The sequence below is a fragment of the Hyperolius riggenbachi genome, chromosome 1 (genome assembly GCF_040937935.1).
Source record: "Hyperolius riggenbachi isolate aHypRig1 chromosome 1, aHypRig1.pri, whole genome shotgun sequence".
Lineage (NCBI taxonomy): Eukaryota > Metazoa > Chordata > Amphibia > Anura > Hyperoliidae > Hyperolius > Hyperolius riggenbachi.
This window is the reverse complement of record NC_090646.1, coordinates 432,308,521-432,326,899: the sequence shown is the minus strand read 5'-3', so window position 1 is coordinate 432,326,899 and position 18,379 is coordinate 432,308,521. Positions and strand designations below refer to the sequence as shown.

The following is an 18,379-nucleotide window of genomic DNA, read 5'->3' as shown; positions in this document are numbered from 1 at the left end:
TAGCAGTTGCCGGTGCTCTTTTTCTGCAGGTCCACCACTCCTGCCACACATATACTCCACCAATGTAGAAAAAGGCACTCCACAGGCTTCAAACTTGCGTTTGTCGTTTGAGCAAGACACACTACATGGTATGAGTCAACTGACCGTTCCTCAAGTTGAGGAAGGGTCAGTTGACTCGTAACATGTAGTGTGTCTTGCTCAATAAACGACAAACGCAAGTTTGAAGCCTGTGGAGTCCTTTTTCTACATTGGTGGAGTTTCTGTGACAAGCACCTGCTGATGGTTTTGGTGACTGCTGATAATGTGGCATCCCAACCCTATACGGATGTTATTGGCTGCTCATGTCAAATCCATGTGCTTTAATCCTGGCACCAAACATCTAGAATACACCAACCTTCACTTCCAGATGTTTGTCTATGAAAGTTGGAGGTTTGCAAGTAGCAGAAGAAAAAAGTGAAAGCTTTTTTTTGCTATTGTGTAAAATCATTTGCGTCTTGCATGGTAATATTACCAATGTACCCAGCACATGCGTACATATGATAATTATTACATGATTATCTTTTCTGTGGTCAGCACAAATACATAAAAATGAGGCTGTTGTCTTGTCATTCCCAATGTTGCTTTGGGCAGTTTCTGACTTGCTGTAGTTGTGTTCTTCAAGACAGATGGTTCGTTTAGGTCTGTCACCCTTTATATCATCCCTGTACTATTTTTACACAGTGTCAATCTACAACTGCTTTTGTTGTCTCTCCAGCAGCTGGAATTTATCTTTTCCTTAAGAAAAAAGAGCAGTAGAACTTTTGTGGTCTTAATCCTTCCTTATATTCTTTACAAGGTTAAGATGTCCACCAGCCCCCTTCCTCCTTTTAATTACACCACTCTTACCGTGGTCTCTGGTCTGTTATGCTGAGCAGGCATTATAAGTGTGGGGAGCAGGGAAGGTAGTTAAAAGTGATTTTACTACTGTGGTGTAGAGTTATTTTCTCATTGTGAAGCAGGAACTCATAATCATATTGTTTAATTGTCTGCCTTTAAAAAACAGACGTTGATTTGGATTGTTTCTTATATAAGAAAATCTATTGGCCAGGATGAATGGCCAGAGTAACTGGGAATTATGTTCCTGTTCTCAGCCAAATTGAAATGTGAGGTGGTTGTGTGTGTTTTTTTTTTTTTTTTTTTTTTTTTTACTGTTTTGATCGGAACAGATGAAGTGCATCTAAAGCATTATAAAAATGGCAAACTAATGTCTGTTGGGAGGCTGCAAACAGAGATGGTACCAGCGGGAGGGCAATACAGACCTACAGGGTTACTGGACATTTATTGCACAAAGCTGCTTTACATCAGCCTCAGCACGCTAAAGTACTTGATGAAACCACAAAGGTCAATTAAAAGAGGCAATATTAACAGTTATGACCAGGCCGTCTCTATGATCGTTACAGGCATAGATTCCTAATGGAGAAGCAAATGAATGCAATATAACACTAGCAGATTTACAGGAAATTACAGCCATGCATTTGGTTAAGTTAATAGTTTTCAAATACTGAACATATTGGATCTTATTGCTCAAATTTTGCCTTCATGTTTTTTTAATACGTAATCTGGTGATCATACCGTAATCATTTATTTTCTTAAAATTTCAGAACATGTATGAGCTAAAGTTTTTTTAATAAATAAGATAAAATGACATATGGCACGCTTATATTTACATATTAGGTTTAGATGGAGGTTTCTTGTCTGACTGGTCAGTTTCGCTGTGTGCAAGTACGCTGAATGCCGGTTGCCACAGCGAGTTGGAAGAGCTGTTCGACAACTATGTGTACCTTGCAATAGGAGCACTCTTTCCTTATGGGAGCTGTGGTAAACAAAAAACGGAAAAAACCACAGAGACACCGGGAGCCCCTATGGTGTATTATCTTCACAGATCAGTATAGAAGATAAATGAAAAACTACTCACAAGTGTGGGTTGCTGATAGGCAACCACTTATGTAGGCATGTGGGGAAGTCCCGTCCCCACTCGGTCTTTGGGGTAGATGGTCGCAACTCCTTTACGAAAAAGTTTCTTACCACAAACTTGTGGCAAGAATAGCACTCCAACTACATGGGATGCTATATATACACACAGGATGATTATAGGAGGCGCCCTTGTAGAAGATTAAGTGATGTTTGTACACGATGCAGTGTATAATTGGTAAGAATAAAACCGCCTACCTTATGAAACGACACTTCACTCAGTAGGGGTAACGAATAACATTTATTGGTAGAATGCACTCAGGACAACGCGTTTCACGGCATAAACCGCTTCATCAGGTCAATATATGGTGCTTTGGGAAAGAAACACATAGCAGTAATGGACACACAGTACGCTACCATAGTATAAACATGATCACAATTATCAAGGTTAATAATAGGGTTAAAGCTAATAAACAAGGTTAAAACTAATAAAATAAGTAAACCAATATGTTGCAAAAACATTTGATGTAGAACCTGGGTTCAAAGTCATGTGTCATAATGAAGCCTTAGGAGAGTGTATATATGTATATATATGTAAAGGTTCGGGTTAAGATAGCAGTATTCCTCTTACTAGTAGGTGAAAGATGTTAAAGACCAAGAGAACCTGTTATAAGTGTGTGGGGGGTCCTAGGGGAATAAGCAGTATGGCTCAATAGAAGTATCGTATAAAGGAGAGAAGCTGTGTGAAGCTATGAGAAAGAGGTGGTGGGTGTATGAAAAATCTCTGAGCTGCTAGTGTCCTGCTGTATAAAGGTCATAGATGGGTGTGACATGGAGCAGTAAACTCACCTGATTCTAGGTATAAACGAACTGGGCGCCAAGCCGAACTGAGGCTGAGCGCTCCTACATATAGTAAACCCTTTTCAGGCTTCATGTGCGTGGATAGGACGGCGTGGACATGAGGGGGCGGGTCTTCCGCCGTGCGCGGATTGTCGCGGATAGGCAGATAAAAAGGCTGTCGTATGGTACCAATTAGTTAGAGTAAGTACGATTGGCCAGCGTCCCAGAGGGCGGAGGAAGGCCGTGGGGAGATGCGGAGAGGTTGGTGCGTGCACTGTGCATGCGCGAGAGTCCGTCGCGGCCATTTTGTTTGAGGGCAGGTATCTGGGCCAGTACCATACTGTAGGTTGCGGAATTCCGGAGTAGTGCTGGGGCACGTAGTATGCGTGCCCAGCGCTAGCTGGAGACAGATGGTGGCCATACAGTAGTGGGCAAAATAGCCTAATATAGAGGGGATGGGTGTAGGGGTGGGAGTATGGAAAAGAGATAAGACCTTGTGTAACAATAATTAAAACAATATGAATAAAATAATAATAACAATTACAACAGTAGTAGCAACAAGATATATTGTTAAACCAAGGGTGATGGTAGCCACCCAGTGGTAAAACTGTAGATTGCACTGGGATTAAAAAGACTTGGAAAGTTAAAAGATAATATTGACAATATTGACATCTTGTAAAAAACAATACATCTCGTGGGGTGTAGTAACCCCTGTATGCCATTGGTGTGGAATAGCTTCCCACTTTTCTTATATATAGAACAGTATATTAAATATCTGGATATCGTGGGTAACTAAGTATCCCTAATCGGAGAAAGGTCTGTCCCGTTACATCAAGGGGGCCTTGAGAATCCAGAGACCTTTATAGAGTACAAATTCTGTATGCAGGGGTAAGGCACCAGATGATAAATAGGATAGTCTATATGTAGGGGGGGGGGGGGAGAAGGGAATAGGGGCGGTGGTGAGGAGGTATGGGGAAGGGGGGAGGAAAATACAGGGGGGGGGGGACAAACAGGGGGGGGGGAGGGGGGGGTTAGATAGGAGTGTATATGTGGGGGGGGGGGAGAGATGGGAATAGGGGCGGTGGTGAGGAGGTAAGGGGAAGGGGAGAGGAATAAAGAGGGGGGGGGGGGGGAGATAGGAGGTGGGTCAGAGAGGTGGGGGTAGGGGGGGGGAATATGGAGCGGGACAGGGCGGATGGGTAGGGAAGGAACCTATAATAAATGTAGTTTATGGAAGTGGCGTGTAGTGTGTATGTAAAGAGATCGTCCCAGATGGAATCCTCATAGATTATGTTCAAGGCATATATTTATTCCTTCGGGTTGAAGGTTCTCAGCTTGAATACCCAGAACATTTCTCTGGCCTTAAGTTTGTCATTTCGGTTTTGCGTGTGGCTGGTTATCTGTTCTATCGGACATACTCTGATCATTTCGTGTTCCTGGTTGTGTTTTTCTTTGCAATGCCTAGAAAGGCCATGTTTGGTGTACCCCTTTTCTATATTCCTTCTATGTTGTCCCCATCTCGCTTTGAGTGTTTGGGTAGTTCGTCCAACGTATTGTAGACCACATATACATGTGATGAGGTAAATAATGAATGCGGATGAGCAATCCATCCTATCCATGATTTTGAATGTTTCGCCTGTGACTGTGGAGGTGATGGTCTTTTGTTCCCTTGTAATTTTCCGACAACATAGGCAACCTCTCTGTTCACATCTTTGAGTTCCCGGAGTTTCCCGATGTTCCGCGTTGGGTCTGGTCCCAAGGTTTTTTAGCTTGCTGGGGGCTAATTCATTTTTCAGTGTTCTTGCTCTCCTATAGGTGCAATGGGGTTTCTCATCAATTTCATTCTTTAGGTATGGATCATTTTTCAGGAGAGACCAGTGTTTCTCTAGTATTTTCCTTACTGAGGCATGGTTACTGGCAAACTTGGTGATGAAGTTCAATGGTCTGTTTGTGTGTCCTTCATCCTTGTTGTTGTTCTCACTTTTTCCTATGAGGAGTTTTATTCTCTCGGTATCTCTTGCTCGTTTTCTAGTTGCGGTGACGAGCTTGGTGGGAAAGTTCCTTTCTTTGAATTTATTCGTCAGAGTTTTTGCCTGGGTGTCGAATGTATCTATGTCAGAGCAATTTTTCCGTATTCTTAAGAATTGCCCGTAGGGGATATTGTTTCTCCATGGTCTATGATGGCAACTCTTATAGTCAATATATGCGTTCGAATCGACAGATTTGAAGTGATTTCTTGATTTAATAGTGTTATTTTCTGTGTATAGAACTACGTCGAGATATTCCATCTCCTTGTTGTTGTGATTGGAGGTAAACGAGATTCCCCAATCATTATTATTCATGTAGCTGACAAAGTCGTTTATAGAGGACGAATCACCCTTCCAGATCAGAATGAGATCGTCGATGTATCTACGGTAGTATATGATGTTGGGGGTAAAGGAGTTGTTCTGTCCTATCAGTTGGTGTTCCAGAAGGCCCATAGTTAAATTGGCATAGCTGGGAGCTAGGCTCGATCCCATAGCCGTCCCCCGTTTCTGCAGATAGATGTTATCTAAGAAGGAGAAATAGTTGTGTGTGAGGATGAAAGCTATGGAGTTGATAAGAAACACTTTTTGCTTGTACGGCATCGCTGTATTTTGTTGTAGAAAGTACCAGACAGACTTCAAACCGATTTTGTGGTGGATATTAGAGTATAATGAGGACACATCCAGTGTCACCCATTCGTATCCGTCTTCCCAGGGGATGTTCGCGAGCTCCCTCAGTAATTGTGTGGAGTCTTTAAGATAAGAGGGAAGGTTCTTCACAATTTGTTGTAGGTGGTGGTCTACCAGTTCAGAGAGATGAGATGTTATGGAGTTGATGCCTGCTATGATAGGTCTGCCCGGTGGATTGGTAATGGTTTTGTGTATCTTTGGTAAATGGTAGAAATGTGGTATAGTAGGATTTTCTATTAATATGAAATCTTTTTCTGCTCCATTCAGGATACCTTCCTCATATGCCCCCACCACAAGTGTTTTTAGTTCCTTTATATAAGTGTCTGTTGGCTCCCGGTCCAAGGTGTCATAGTACTCATCGTCTTTCAGTATCCGTTCTGCTTCCTTGATGTAATCCACTTTGTCCATGATCACTATGCCCCCTCCTTTATCCGCTGGTTTGATTATAATAGAGGGGTTCTTTTTCAAACTTTTAATAGCCTTTAGTTCTGGTTTGGTAAGGTTTGGTGTGGATTCCTCCACTTCTAGTTTCCTGAAGTCTGCCAATACTTGATTATAGAAGCCTTATATCTGTGGTCCTCTGTAGGTTGTTGGATAAAAGTTGGATTTGTTTCGAAGTTGTGTGTGTATGTATTTCTCCAATTTTATTTCTTCTGGATCATAGATGATACCTGGTGTGTTGTCATCATTTGTTAATATGATCCTGTTCTCATCCCTTCCCGGAGTTCTGGTATCATAGCCCTTCAATTTTCTCATTGTGAAATATCTTTTTAAGGTTAGTTTGCGTGTAAAATGATTCAGATCCACAAATAGGTCATATAGATTTGCCCGTTTTTTGGGACAAAATGACAGACCTCGGCTGAGTACCTGTTCTTCTGCTTTCTTTATTGGGTATGATGAAAGATTGAAGATGCACCTCGTCTTATCTGTCTTTGCAATATCTTTAGGAATGGTATTAGGTTTGTATGTGTTTGTTCTTTTTTCCCTCCTCTTTTTCCTCTTTTTCTAAATTTCATACCGATCTCGTAGGAGATCTCCGGGACATCTCTGGGGGTGCTCGGTGTTCCACCCTGTATGGTATTGCCGGTCGTAATGGTGTTATCTCCCCCAGTATGGTGGGTAACTCTAAAAAAGAAGAGCTAGTGGTGGCATTTTCGTTGGTGAAATAGTCAGAACTACTGTTCAATGATTCCTGGGTGGGGTTAAAGTATTCTGTGATATGTCTGGAATCTTTATTTTGTTTGCTCCTGCTCTTCTTGTTTGGTTTAAGGAGGCGTGGTATTTTAGAAGCTGATGGTATTTTCATCGTGGTAGTAAGTGAAGCGTTAGGAGTACCGCTTTGCGCTCCCGAAGCTGCACCCATTTCGGGTGGTGATTGGTCCGGTGTGTCGCATATACTGAGGGCTAGGAGATCGTCTGGTGTTCCCGGTTGATTGTCAGAGAGTTTTTGTTCTTTGCTCCTCTGATAGGTTAATGGCGTACTAAATATCTCCTGATCTTCCTCTCCCTCCTCCTCTGAGGGTCTGTCTGTCTGTCTGTCTCCAGCTAGCGCTGGGCGCGCATACTACGTGCCCCAGCACTACTCCGGAATTCCGCAAACCTACAGTATGGTACTGGCCCAGATACCTGCCCTCAAACAAAATGGCCACGACGGACTCTCGCGCATGCACAGTGCACGCACCAACCTCTCCGCATCTCCCCACGGCCTTCCTCCGCCCTCTGGGACGCTGGCCAATCGTACTTCCTCTAACTAATTGGTACCATACGACAGCCTTTTTATCTGCCTATCCGCGACAATCCGCGCACGGCGGAAGACCCGCCCCCTCATGTCCACGCCGTCCTATCCACGCACATGAAGCCTGAAAAGGGTTTACTATATGTAGGAGCGCTCAGCCTCAGTTCGGCTTGGCGCCCAGTTCGTTTATACCTAGAATCAGGTGAGTTTACTGCTCCATGTCACACCCATCTATGACCTTTATACAGCAGGACACTAGCAGCTCAGAGATTTTTCATACACCCACCACCTCTTTCTCATAGCTTCACACAGCTTCTCTCCTTTATACGATACTTCTATTGAGCCATACTGCTTATTCCCCTAGGACCCCCCACACACTTATAACAGGTTCTCTTGGTCTTTAACATCTTTCACCTACTAGTAAGAGGAATACTGCTATCTTAACCCGAACCTTTACATATATATACATATATACACTCTCCTAAGGCTTCATTATGACACATGACTTTGAACCCAGGTTCTACATCAAATGTTTTTGCAACATATTGGTTTACTTATTTTATTAGTTTTAACCTTGTTTATTAGCTTTAACCCTATTTTTAACCTTGATAATTGTGATCATGTTTATACTATGGTAGCGTACTGTGTGTCCATTACTGCTATGTGTTTCTTTCCCAAAGCACCATATATTGACCTGATGAAGCGGTTTATGCCGTGAAACGCGTTGTCCTGAGTGCATTCTACCAATAAATGTTATTCGTTACCCCTACTGAGTGAAGTGTCGTTTCATAAGGTAGGCGGTTTTATTCTTACCAATTATACACTGCATCGTGTACAAACATCACTTAATCTTCTACAAGGGCGCCTCCTATAATCATCCACTCTTTCCTTAGTTTTAGTTGCTTTTTCAAATCCCAAAATGATAATAATAATTCCTTTTTTTTGTATAGCCCCTTTTTCCTGTCAGACTCAAAGCGCTTGCGAGGCAGCCACAAGAGCGCACTCAGTAGGCAGTAGCAGTGTTAGGGAGTTTTGCCCAATGAACTGCTTACTGAATAGGTGCTTGGCTTACTGAGCAGGAAGAGCCAGGATTTGAACCCAGGACTCCTACATCAGAGGCAGAGCCCTTAACCATTATACACTACACTACCATTATGCTGCACGTTGTAAGGACTCTTTTGAGAAATAGGAGCTGCTTTTCCTCTGACAATCAGATCGGGACTTATGTACTTTGCACATTGTGTGACTTAAAATGTGAAGGAGAAAGAAAGAGATTTGGCATAGCAGGCAACAATTGCAATTAGCAGGTTGGTGTAACGATTGGTGTCAGCACACAGAGTATTTCTGATTATTGGTGATCTGCAGTATCACCAATAATACAGATGCTATACCAGATTATGTGTGATCTGCAAAATCACCAATAATACCAGTATAGCTTGACACAGGACACCTAATGTGGTAAAGTGGTGCAACAGTAAGGAAATGTTATCTCCCGAGGAGCGGGAGATACAGACTCTACTGCAGCCAGTGGACCCCTGAGTTGCAGGTGGCCACTGACAGCTGAAGCTGACCTCAAGCGGAGGAGAGACAGACTGTACTGCAGCCAAGGGTTCCCTGATGGATTGGGAATCAGACTGTACTGTAGCCAAGGATTCCCTGATGGACTGGGAATCAGACTGTACTGCAGCCAGTGGACTCCTATGGAGTAGAGCCCCCTGACTGAACTGCAAGAAGGTCTTCCTGAGGAGCAGGTAGCCCTTGCAGCTAATTGACACCTGGAGAGTTAGTGTCACGAGTAGTACAGTAAGGCTGATCACTCAAGGGATGAGTGACATCCAGAAGGGTCAGACAGGCCAGGTCGGCAACACACGAGTAGACAAAGTACAGAGACAGAAGGCTGATTCAGTAACCGGGTGCAGGCAAGGTTGGCAACTGGTAGACAGATGGGCAGAGGTACCGAATCAGTAAGCAGAGGAGTGGTCAGGAAAGCCAGAGATCATAACAGGTAACAATATTTCAGTATCCTAGTCTTAGGTGTGAGGTCCTTGGTCTCAACACCTGGGAACAAGTCTAGAATATAACAGTAGCTACACAGCAATCTCCTAGTCTTAGGTGTGAGGTCCTTGGTCTCAACAGCTGGAACTAGTCTAGTGGATAACAGTAGCAATAATGCAATAGAAGCAACAGCGGAATCTAAGTGTGAATTCCCAGCTCCGGCTGGTTCTAACACACTGTAAGATCTGACTGAGGTCTGAGTGCTCACATGTGAGTATTCGCAACGACAAACAATTTGCAACTAACAGGCAAGTCCTATATATACCTGCAGCGCTCCGCAGCGCCGCCCCAGCCACTCAGCCAATCCGGAGCCTAGCTGGGATCAGCTGATCGGCCTGATCAGCTGATTCCCCTTCTGCTGGCATAAAGGTCCTGTCGCCTGGCGCGCGCGTAGCTTTCCATCTGTGTGCACTAGAAGGACCAGGCGAACCAGTGACATGGTGCTGCGTGGCAGAGGCCGCCGGCTGGAACGCGGAGATAGCCGCCCTGCCGCTTGACCACGCGGCGGTATCTCCGCTATTCATTACAGTTGGCTGTTTATCTGCCAGTAATTTGTTCTTTAAATACTAAATTGAGTTGTGTTTTGAATGTTATTGTGGGGCCAACTGGTACATAAATATTTGAAAGTTCATATTGTTCACCAACTCCCATACCTAACATGCGATCGGGTGCACCTGCCGCCGCTAAAGACAGCTGAGTTCTGTGGACTGTTCATTGGCTCTTGAACCTGATATCACGGTCTATCACAATGATCACTGAGTGAAAATGTAAACGAAAAAGGCTTCGATAATCAGAATCAGAATCATTTATTTCGCCAAGCATGAGGGGACATGCCCGGAATTGTTTTTGGCACAATACACTGGCTCAGGAAGAGTGCATAGAAGAGGAAGAAGGAAAAGAGAAAGAGAGAGTGCATAGAAAGAGGTACAACAGATATCAGATTAACACTACATTGTAAAAAAAACATCACAATCCCAGTGTGTCCCTAAGATGTCGATAGTTAGTCTTGTGGGCTGGTCGGCTGTTCGGCCGTAGCGCCGCCAGCCTCGCCGCTCGTTGAAACTTGCTTTGATGGTAGAATGTGGAGGGAGTTTAGAAGGTTGACTGCCGAGGGGAAAAACGAGTTCCTATGTCTCGTGGTTTTAGCGGAGATGGCTCGTAGCCTCCGTCCCAGGGGCAGAATGCTGAAGTAGCGGTGGCCAGGGTGTGAGGAGTCATTTGCAATCCTCAATGCCCTGGTTTTTAGTCTTTTGCTTTGTAGTAGGGCAAGTGAGGGGAGGGGGCACCCAATGATCCTCTCTGCTGACCTGATGACCCTCTGTAGTTTGTCCCTATCATTGACAGTGGCGCCAGCATACCACACCAAGATGGAAGAGCAGAGGATCGACTCAATGGTGGCGGAGTAAAAGTTGGTTAGAATTTCTTGAGTCATGCCGAACTTTCTCAGCTGGCGGAGGAAAAAGAGTCTCTGTTGGGCTTTACGTTGGGTGGCAGTGATGTTGGGCTTCCAGCTGAGGCCACTGGAAATGGTAGTACCTAGAAGCCGGGCGCAGGGCACTCTGGTTACCTCATTGCCACCAATGTAAATTGGGGGTGTGGTGGGAGCAGCCTTCCTTAAGTCGATGATTAACTCCACGGTCTTTGCGCTGTTAAGCACCAGCCTGTTCTCCTTGCTCCAATTGCAAATTTTCTCCACCTGCTGACGGTACTCCTGGACATCACCCTTGGTGACAAGGCCAACGATGGTGGTATCATCAGCAAACTTGATAACCTTGACAGAGTCTGCCTCGGACCTGCAGTTGTTCGTGTAGAGGGAGAACAGCAGAGGTGACAGTACGCAGCCTTGGGGAGCTCCTGTGTTCGTGGTCGCAGCTTGAGAGTGGATATCGCCCAGTCTGACGACTTGGGACCTGTTGGTAAGAAAGTCTGTGATCCAGAGTTGTAGACTTGGGTGGACTCCAAGTGCAACTAGGACCCGTTGGAGAATGCGTGGACAGATGGTGTTAAAGGCCGAGCTGAAGTCCAGAAGTAGTATTCTAGCGTAAGTGTCTGGCCTATCAAGGTGGTCGTTGATGAGCTCTAGGCAGATATTGATCACATCGTCAGTGGATCTGTTTGCTCTGTATGCAAATTGGAAGGGGTCTAGGAGTGGCGAAGTGGAGAGCTTGAGGTGGACCAGGACTGCGCGCTCCATGATTTTCATGATGACGGATGTCAGGGCCACGGGCCTAAAGTTGTTTAGTTCGGTGAGCCCTTGTTTCTTAGGCACAGGTATGATGGTAGACTTCTTGAAGCACACAGGGACCTTGCCTTCCCCCAAGGACTTGGCGAAGATAGCGTAGAGGATGGGAGCAAGTTGCCTACAGCAGATTTTCAGGCAAGCTGGAGATACTCTGTCCGGGCCGGGGCTTTCCTGGCATTTAGGGTTGATAGGAGGCACAGGACCTCTGCTTCACTCACCACCATGGGAGAGGGCAGTCTCGCGGTGTTGCCAGCAGTGCATGGGGGAAGGGGTAGCCGGTACCTGGTTCTCCTCTGGTCCTTCCTGATTCTTGAACCTGCGGTAGAAACTGCTGAGTTCTTCTGCTAGTATCGGGCTGGGTGTTGCATGCTTGGGTTGGGGTTTGTAGTTTGTGGCGGCCTTCAGCCCCTTTCATACCGCCCGTGAGTCGTTTGAGCGCAGGTTAAGTTTAATTTTCTCCGCATACTCTTTTTTTGGCCGCTCCCAACTCCCGCTTGAGGTCGGTTCTTGCCTTCCTATAGTCCTCCTGGTTGCCGGACTTGTGTACAGCCTCCTTTCGCCTCCGCAGTTGCCGTAGCTTGTTGGTGAACCACGGCTTGTTGTTCGGGTACACCTTGAAGGATTTCGTTGGTACACACGAGTCCTCGCAGAAACTGATGTATGAGGCGACGGTATCTGCCCATTCATCCAGGTCTGACGCTTCCAGGGACCTCCAGTCAGTGCATTCAAAGCAGGCCTGAAGTTTCATTTTGGCCTCATTTGACCACACCTTAGTAGACTTAATGATCGGTTTAGCTGATTCTAGGCGCCTCCTGTAGGTAGGTATAAGGTGGATGAGGCAGTGATCAGAGGAACCCAGGGCTGCCCATGGAGCCGCTTTGTATGCATCCTTCAGTGCCGTGTAGCAGTGGTCTAGGGTGTTAGGGCCCCTGTGGGGCAAGCTACATGCTGGTGATAGCGTGGCATCTCCTGGCACAGGTTGGCTCTGTTGAAATCGCCTACCACGATGAACAGTGAGTCCGGAAGGGACGTCTCCCACTGCGAGATGGTCTCGCTTAGGGTCAGTAGGGCAGATTTGACGTCGGCATCAGGGGGGATGTACACTCCAGCAAAGACATAAGAGGAAAACTCCCGTGGTGAGTATGGCGGTCTGCAGTTAATTAGTAGCAGTTCCAGGTCCGGAGAACACTTCCTGTCGAGTATCGTCGAGGTGGGGCACCATAAGGACCTGATGTAGAAGCAGATGCCACCACCTCTTTTCTTCCCCGAGAGGGCCGGGTCCCGATCTGCTCGGATTATGCTGATACCCGGGAGAAGGAGGGCGTCATCGGGGATGACCTCATGTAGCCATGTTTCTGTGAAGCAGAGGGCTGGAGTGTAATAGCCAAGGTCTCTCCTGTCGCAGAGGAGGCGTAGTTCGTCCATTTTGTTGGGGAGGTATTGTACATTCGCCAGGAGGACTGAGGGGATGGCTGAGCGTAGGCCCTTCTTCCATAGTCTCACGCGGGCTCCTGCCCGGCATCCTCTCTGCCACTTACCTGGCCGGAGTCTCAGGGCTGGGTCTAGGACTTGCTGTATGTGGTCCCAGACCAGGGCGGTCAGGAGCTTCCCCTCAGGAAGAGGGGGGGGGCCCGTGGCTCCCACCCTAGAAGCTGTTCCCTGGTATAGGTGGTGCGTGTGGCTAGGGGCAGCTTGGGCAAGCCATGGCCGTTGGTGCTAGGGGTGGTGGTACGCCAGCGTGGTGTGGAGGGGCATGGCATATTGATGCACCAGCTTGCTGCGCAGGAGTGCGTGCAGACAGTCACCAGATAGTCCCTGGCAAGTATGGGGGGGGGGGGGGCAAAGGAGCAGGAATGCTGTGGGTCAGCAGGAGTGCACGCAGGCTTGGCGGGCCGATAGCCGGGCCGCTGTAGGACAGCAAGCAGACAGGTCGGCAAGCAGAGTGGAGAAGACAGGCAGGCAGGAGGGTTGTAGTGCGATAAACAGGACTGCTGTGGGTCGGCAGACTGGAGGGCAGAGAAGCTGCGGGTCAGCAAGGCAGGTTGGTTGTTGTAGGGCTGAGAAGCAGGACCGCTGTGGGTCGTCAGGCAGGTTGAGGGGCAAGAGACCTGAGGGTCAGGCAGCACCCCAGGGGCATCCCCAGGATGTTAACTATGTACAGTGTTCTCCCTAGAATTTTTATCCTGCTGGGTGGCATGAAAAAGTAGCTGGGTGGGGCGAGATGAGAGAATGCAGGGCTGGCGCTTCTCTGCTCAATTCTGCTTACAGCATAGGAGGAGGTGAGCCGATGACAGCCGGGTACTCACCAAAACTAGCCGGGTGGAGCACCCGGCTAAAAGGGTCTGGGGAGAACACTGTATGTAAATAATATAGCAGGGCCTAAGAAAAATGTATACACACAAACAGTTGATATCTATGCCCTTTTTCAAACACCTGTATTGGATTATGGCTGCAGTGTGTAGTATTATGTTTCCTGTAAAGATGTCAGAAGTCGCACTTTTGCTGATGTCATCATGTGACCCAAGTACATCAAGTGTGTAGTATTATATTTCCATAAAGATGTCAGTAGTCGCACTTTTGCTGATGTCATCATGTGACCCGTCAGGACAGCGTCAAAGAGAATAGTGGAGATGAGCTTGAGCAATGCCTGTGGACACTCTAGTCAGTGTTGTTCATGCAGGAGGTCATTGAAGTGAAAGTGTTAAAATGCCAAAGGTTCCCACTTTGAGCACCTGACGTGACTGCATCATTCAAACAAGACTTACAGCTACCCTTTGATGTTTATACACATCTTGTAATATCATTTTTATGTTTTTAAAGTTGAAGTATTGTATATACAGTACGCTTTATGTACTGTGATGATGACTTGCAAATAGTGACAGTGAGTAACTCAATGAAACAATGGATATTTACCATTGCTCTGTAATAAATGATTGCAGACTAGAGCTCATTTTACACACTTGTGTTTTGGCAGAAGACACTCGCAAGACACTGATGCAATGTTTGTCCTGCTTGTATACCACAGAACCTCACAATGTCGTAGAAAAAAAAGCCAACAGTTGGATTAAGGTAAGAGTTCTCCACTTTCAAGTCCACTGTTATGTTACCTGATTTCAGGATGCTATAATCTTGATACTTATTGCTTACTGATGGTAGTTCTATGTTTTTTAAGATGTGAAATATTTTAGCAAAGTTCTAAGCTGTATCTTTCCTAGACAATAGGTCATTATGCTGAGAATGTTTGGAATAATTTATGACTTGACAAAGTGCTGCTTAACAAAATCATATATATTTTTTTAAATTTCTTTTTATTGGATTTTTAAAACAGAGAACATTGAAATACACACCTGACCCTCACTCGCAGGTGGGTGACAGGTACAACAAAAAAAAAAGATGCACATGAACGAACACTGCTACCGTCTCGCCCCCATGGAAACCCCCCCCCCCCCAACAATAGACCTGCGGTATAATTCAGGGTTGTTATACATTTCTTATGTGACAATTTTGAGGGGGTTACATACGCCCTATGCAATATCTTAAATTGTATTAACCTGTCCCTGGTTGCGATTAAATGGTTTGACCCAAATATCCTCCCACTCCTCATCATCAAGGGTTGGTGCCAGACCAACCCATGGCTGTTTAAATACAGTAAGGTGTGGTTCTGTCAGCAGTATGATTAGGGATGGGACGACGAATCCGGCGAATCCACGAATCCCTCGAATATTAGGAAATATTCGAGATGCGTGGATTCGAATCCCGACGCCATTTTCCGCTCGCCGAATCCGCCGAATCCCGACGCTGCATCGCCGCGTATCCGCCGCTTCACCCGCTCGCAAGTGTCCTACTTCCCTGCTCCCCGCAGCCTCCTCCGCTCGCCCCCTGCATGAATAAGAAGCAGCCTCTCACCTCCAGCGTGGAGCCCGGAGCGGCAGACCTCCTGCAGACTTCCTTATTCCCCCTAGTGACTGGCTCTTACTATGTCATCAGTAAGAGCCGGTCAGGCGGCCACTAGGGGGAACTAGGAAGTGAAGTCTGCCGCACTGCACTCCACGCTGGAGGTGAGAGGCTGCTTCTGCTTATTTATGCAGGGGGGCGAGCGGAGGAGGCTGCGGGGAGCGGGAGGAGGATATGACCCAGCTACCTACTGCAGTGTGTAAGGTGGCCCACCCAGCCTGCTAACTATACTGATTCCCCCAGCCTGCTACCTATACTGATCCCCCCAGCCTGCTACCTATACTGATCCCCCCAGCCTGCTACCTATACTGATCCCCCCAGCCTGCTACCTATACTGATCCCCCCTGATCCCCCCAGCCTGCTACCTATACTGATCCCCCCAGCCTGCTACCTATACCGATCCCCCCAGCCTGCTACCTATACTGAGCCCCCCAGCCTGCTACCTATACTGATCCCCCCAACCTGCTACCTATACTGAGCCCCCCAGCCTGCTACCTATACTGATCCCCCAGCCTGCTACCTATACTGATCCCCCCCAGCCTGCTACCTATACTGATCCCCCCAGCCTGCTACCTATACTGATCCCCCCAGCCTGCTACCTATACTGATCCCCCCAGCCTGCTACCTATACTGAGCCCCCCATAGCCTGCTACCTATACTGATCCCCCCAGCCTGCTACCTATACTGATCCCCCCAGCCTGCTACCTATACTGATCCCCCCAGCCTGCTACCTATACTGATCCCCCCAGCCTGCTACCTATACTGATCCCCCCAGCCTGCTACCTATACTGATCCCCCCAGCCTGCTACCTATACTGATCCCCCCAGCCTGCTACCTATACTGAGCCCCCCAGCCTGCTACCTATACTGAGCCCCCCAGCCTGCTACCTATACTGAGCCCCCCAGCCTGCTACCTATACTGAGCCCCCATAGCCTGCTACCTATACTGATCCCCCCACAGCCTGCTACCTATACTGAGCCCCCCATAGCCTGCTACCTATACTGATCCCCCCCATAGCCTGCTACCTATACTGATCCCCCCCATAGCCTGCTACCTATACTGATCCCCCCATAGCCTGCTACCTATACTGATCCCCCCATAGCCTGCTACCTATACTGATCCCCCCATAGCCTGCTACCTATACTGATCCCCCCCATAGCCTGCTACCTATACTGATCCCCCCCATAGCCTGCTACCTATACTGAAGCCCCCCGTAGCCTGCTAACTATACTGAAGCCCCCCATAACCTGCTACCTATACTGAAGCCCCCCATAGCCTGCTACCTATACTGAAGCCCCCCATACCCTGCTGCCTATACTGAAGGCCCCTATACCCTGCTGCCTATACTGAAGGCCCCTATACCCTGCTGCCTATACTGAAGGCCCCTATACCCTGCTACCTATACTGAAGCCCCCTATACCCTGCTGCCTATACTGAAGGCCCCTATACCCTGCTGCCTATACTGAAGGCCCCTATACCCTGCTGCCTATAATGAAGGCCACTATACCCTGCTGCCTATACTGAAGGCCACTATACCCTGCTGCCTATAATGAAGGCCACTATACCCTGCAACCTATACTGAATGCCCCTATACCTTGCAACCTATAGTGAAGGCCCCTATACCTTGCTAGCTATACTGAAGACACCTTTACCTAGCTACCTATACTGCGGGCACCTATGCCTGGGTACCTATACTGCGGGCAACTATACCATGGATCGCACAATTCTTATGTGCAGGATTCGTTAGATTCGGGATTCGAAAGGTTCGAGATATTCGAGAACCTTTTTAGATTCGGATCCGGATTTGGATTCGAAGAAATTGTGGATGCGTCCCATCCCTAAGTATGATGGATTGATAAAGGGCCGAAAGGGCTTTGTGGAGGTTTTCTTTTATTAGTATGTCTTCTATGTCAGATGTAACAAAATCATATTTAACCATTTCACCTCGAAGGGTTTTTAAAAATAATGAAAATGTATTTCCTTTTTCTATGGGAAGGTGTATAATAGGGTATTTGGATGTGGTTTTACTTTTTGGCCACAAGATGGAGATACAGAGTGTGTTTTAAAAATAGAAACAGAACCAAGTGCTTGTATTTGTTTATATTTGTGTAAATACAGGGACGTAGATACTCGTGCTGGGGGAGCTGAAAAGGTTAAACCTTTAATTGTCACTGATAAAGCAGCTTCCCCAATGGCAGTTTAATGGTCAACAAACTTGTGTGTGCGCTAAAGACATCAAAAGAACATTGTGGCATTTGATGTCACCTAAACAGGACCTGTTACACATACTGTAGCATGGGGAATGGATGTCCCTAGAGACTGTATTTAAAAAATTGTGTGTGTGTGTGTGTGTGTGTGTGTGCGTGCGTGCGTGCGTGCGTGTGTGTGTACACACATACAGTGGCTTGCAAAAGTATTTGGCCCCCTTGACGTTTTCCACATTTTGTCACATTACTGCCACAAACATGAATAAATTTTATTGGAATTCCACGTGAAAGACCAATACAATGTGGTGTACACTTGAGAAGTGGAACGAAAATCATACAATTCCAAACATTTCTTAAAAATAAATAACTGCAATGTGAGGTTTGCTTAACTATATGTGTGTGTGTGTATGTATATAAAAATGTTTTTTATTGAAATCAATTTAATAAATGTACTTTAAAAAATAACCCACAAAAATTTACAAAGATATTTGAATGATTTTCACCTAGCCTACCTTTATAAGAACTATTTCTCCAAAGCAAATCGACTCAATATTTATATAGTGCAAGCATTACTAATTTCTGTGTATGCTTTTAACCAGACTGACACCCAGACCAGGCACTGGATTAGACCGGACAAACATAACAGACACATTCGGTCACCCCCAGGTGGCTGCAGCCATTC

At 46.5% G+C, this 18,379-nt stretch overlaps 1 protein-coding gene across 5 annotated transcripts in view; it reads left to right on the top strand.

Moving 5' to 3' along the window:
• Positions 1-18,379, top strand: part of FANCC (FA complementation group C) — a 335,897-nt gene that overhangs the window by 116,295 nt on the left and 201,223 nt on the right. For 4 of the 5 annotated variants that reach the window (XM_068237424.1, XM_068237405.1, XM_068237395.1 and 1 more), the window contains one exon: positions 14,511-14,605. In XM_068237424.1, the coding sequence (XP_068093525.1) occupies positions 14,511-14,605 (95 nt within the window). The remainder of the gene's footprint in view (positions 1-14,510; positions 14,606-18,379) is intronic. The other variant, XM_068237432.1, reaches the window with a different exon arrangement.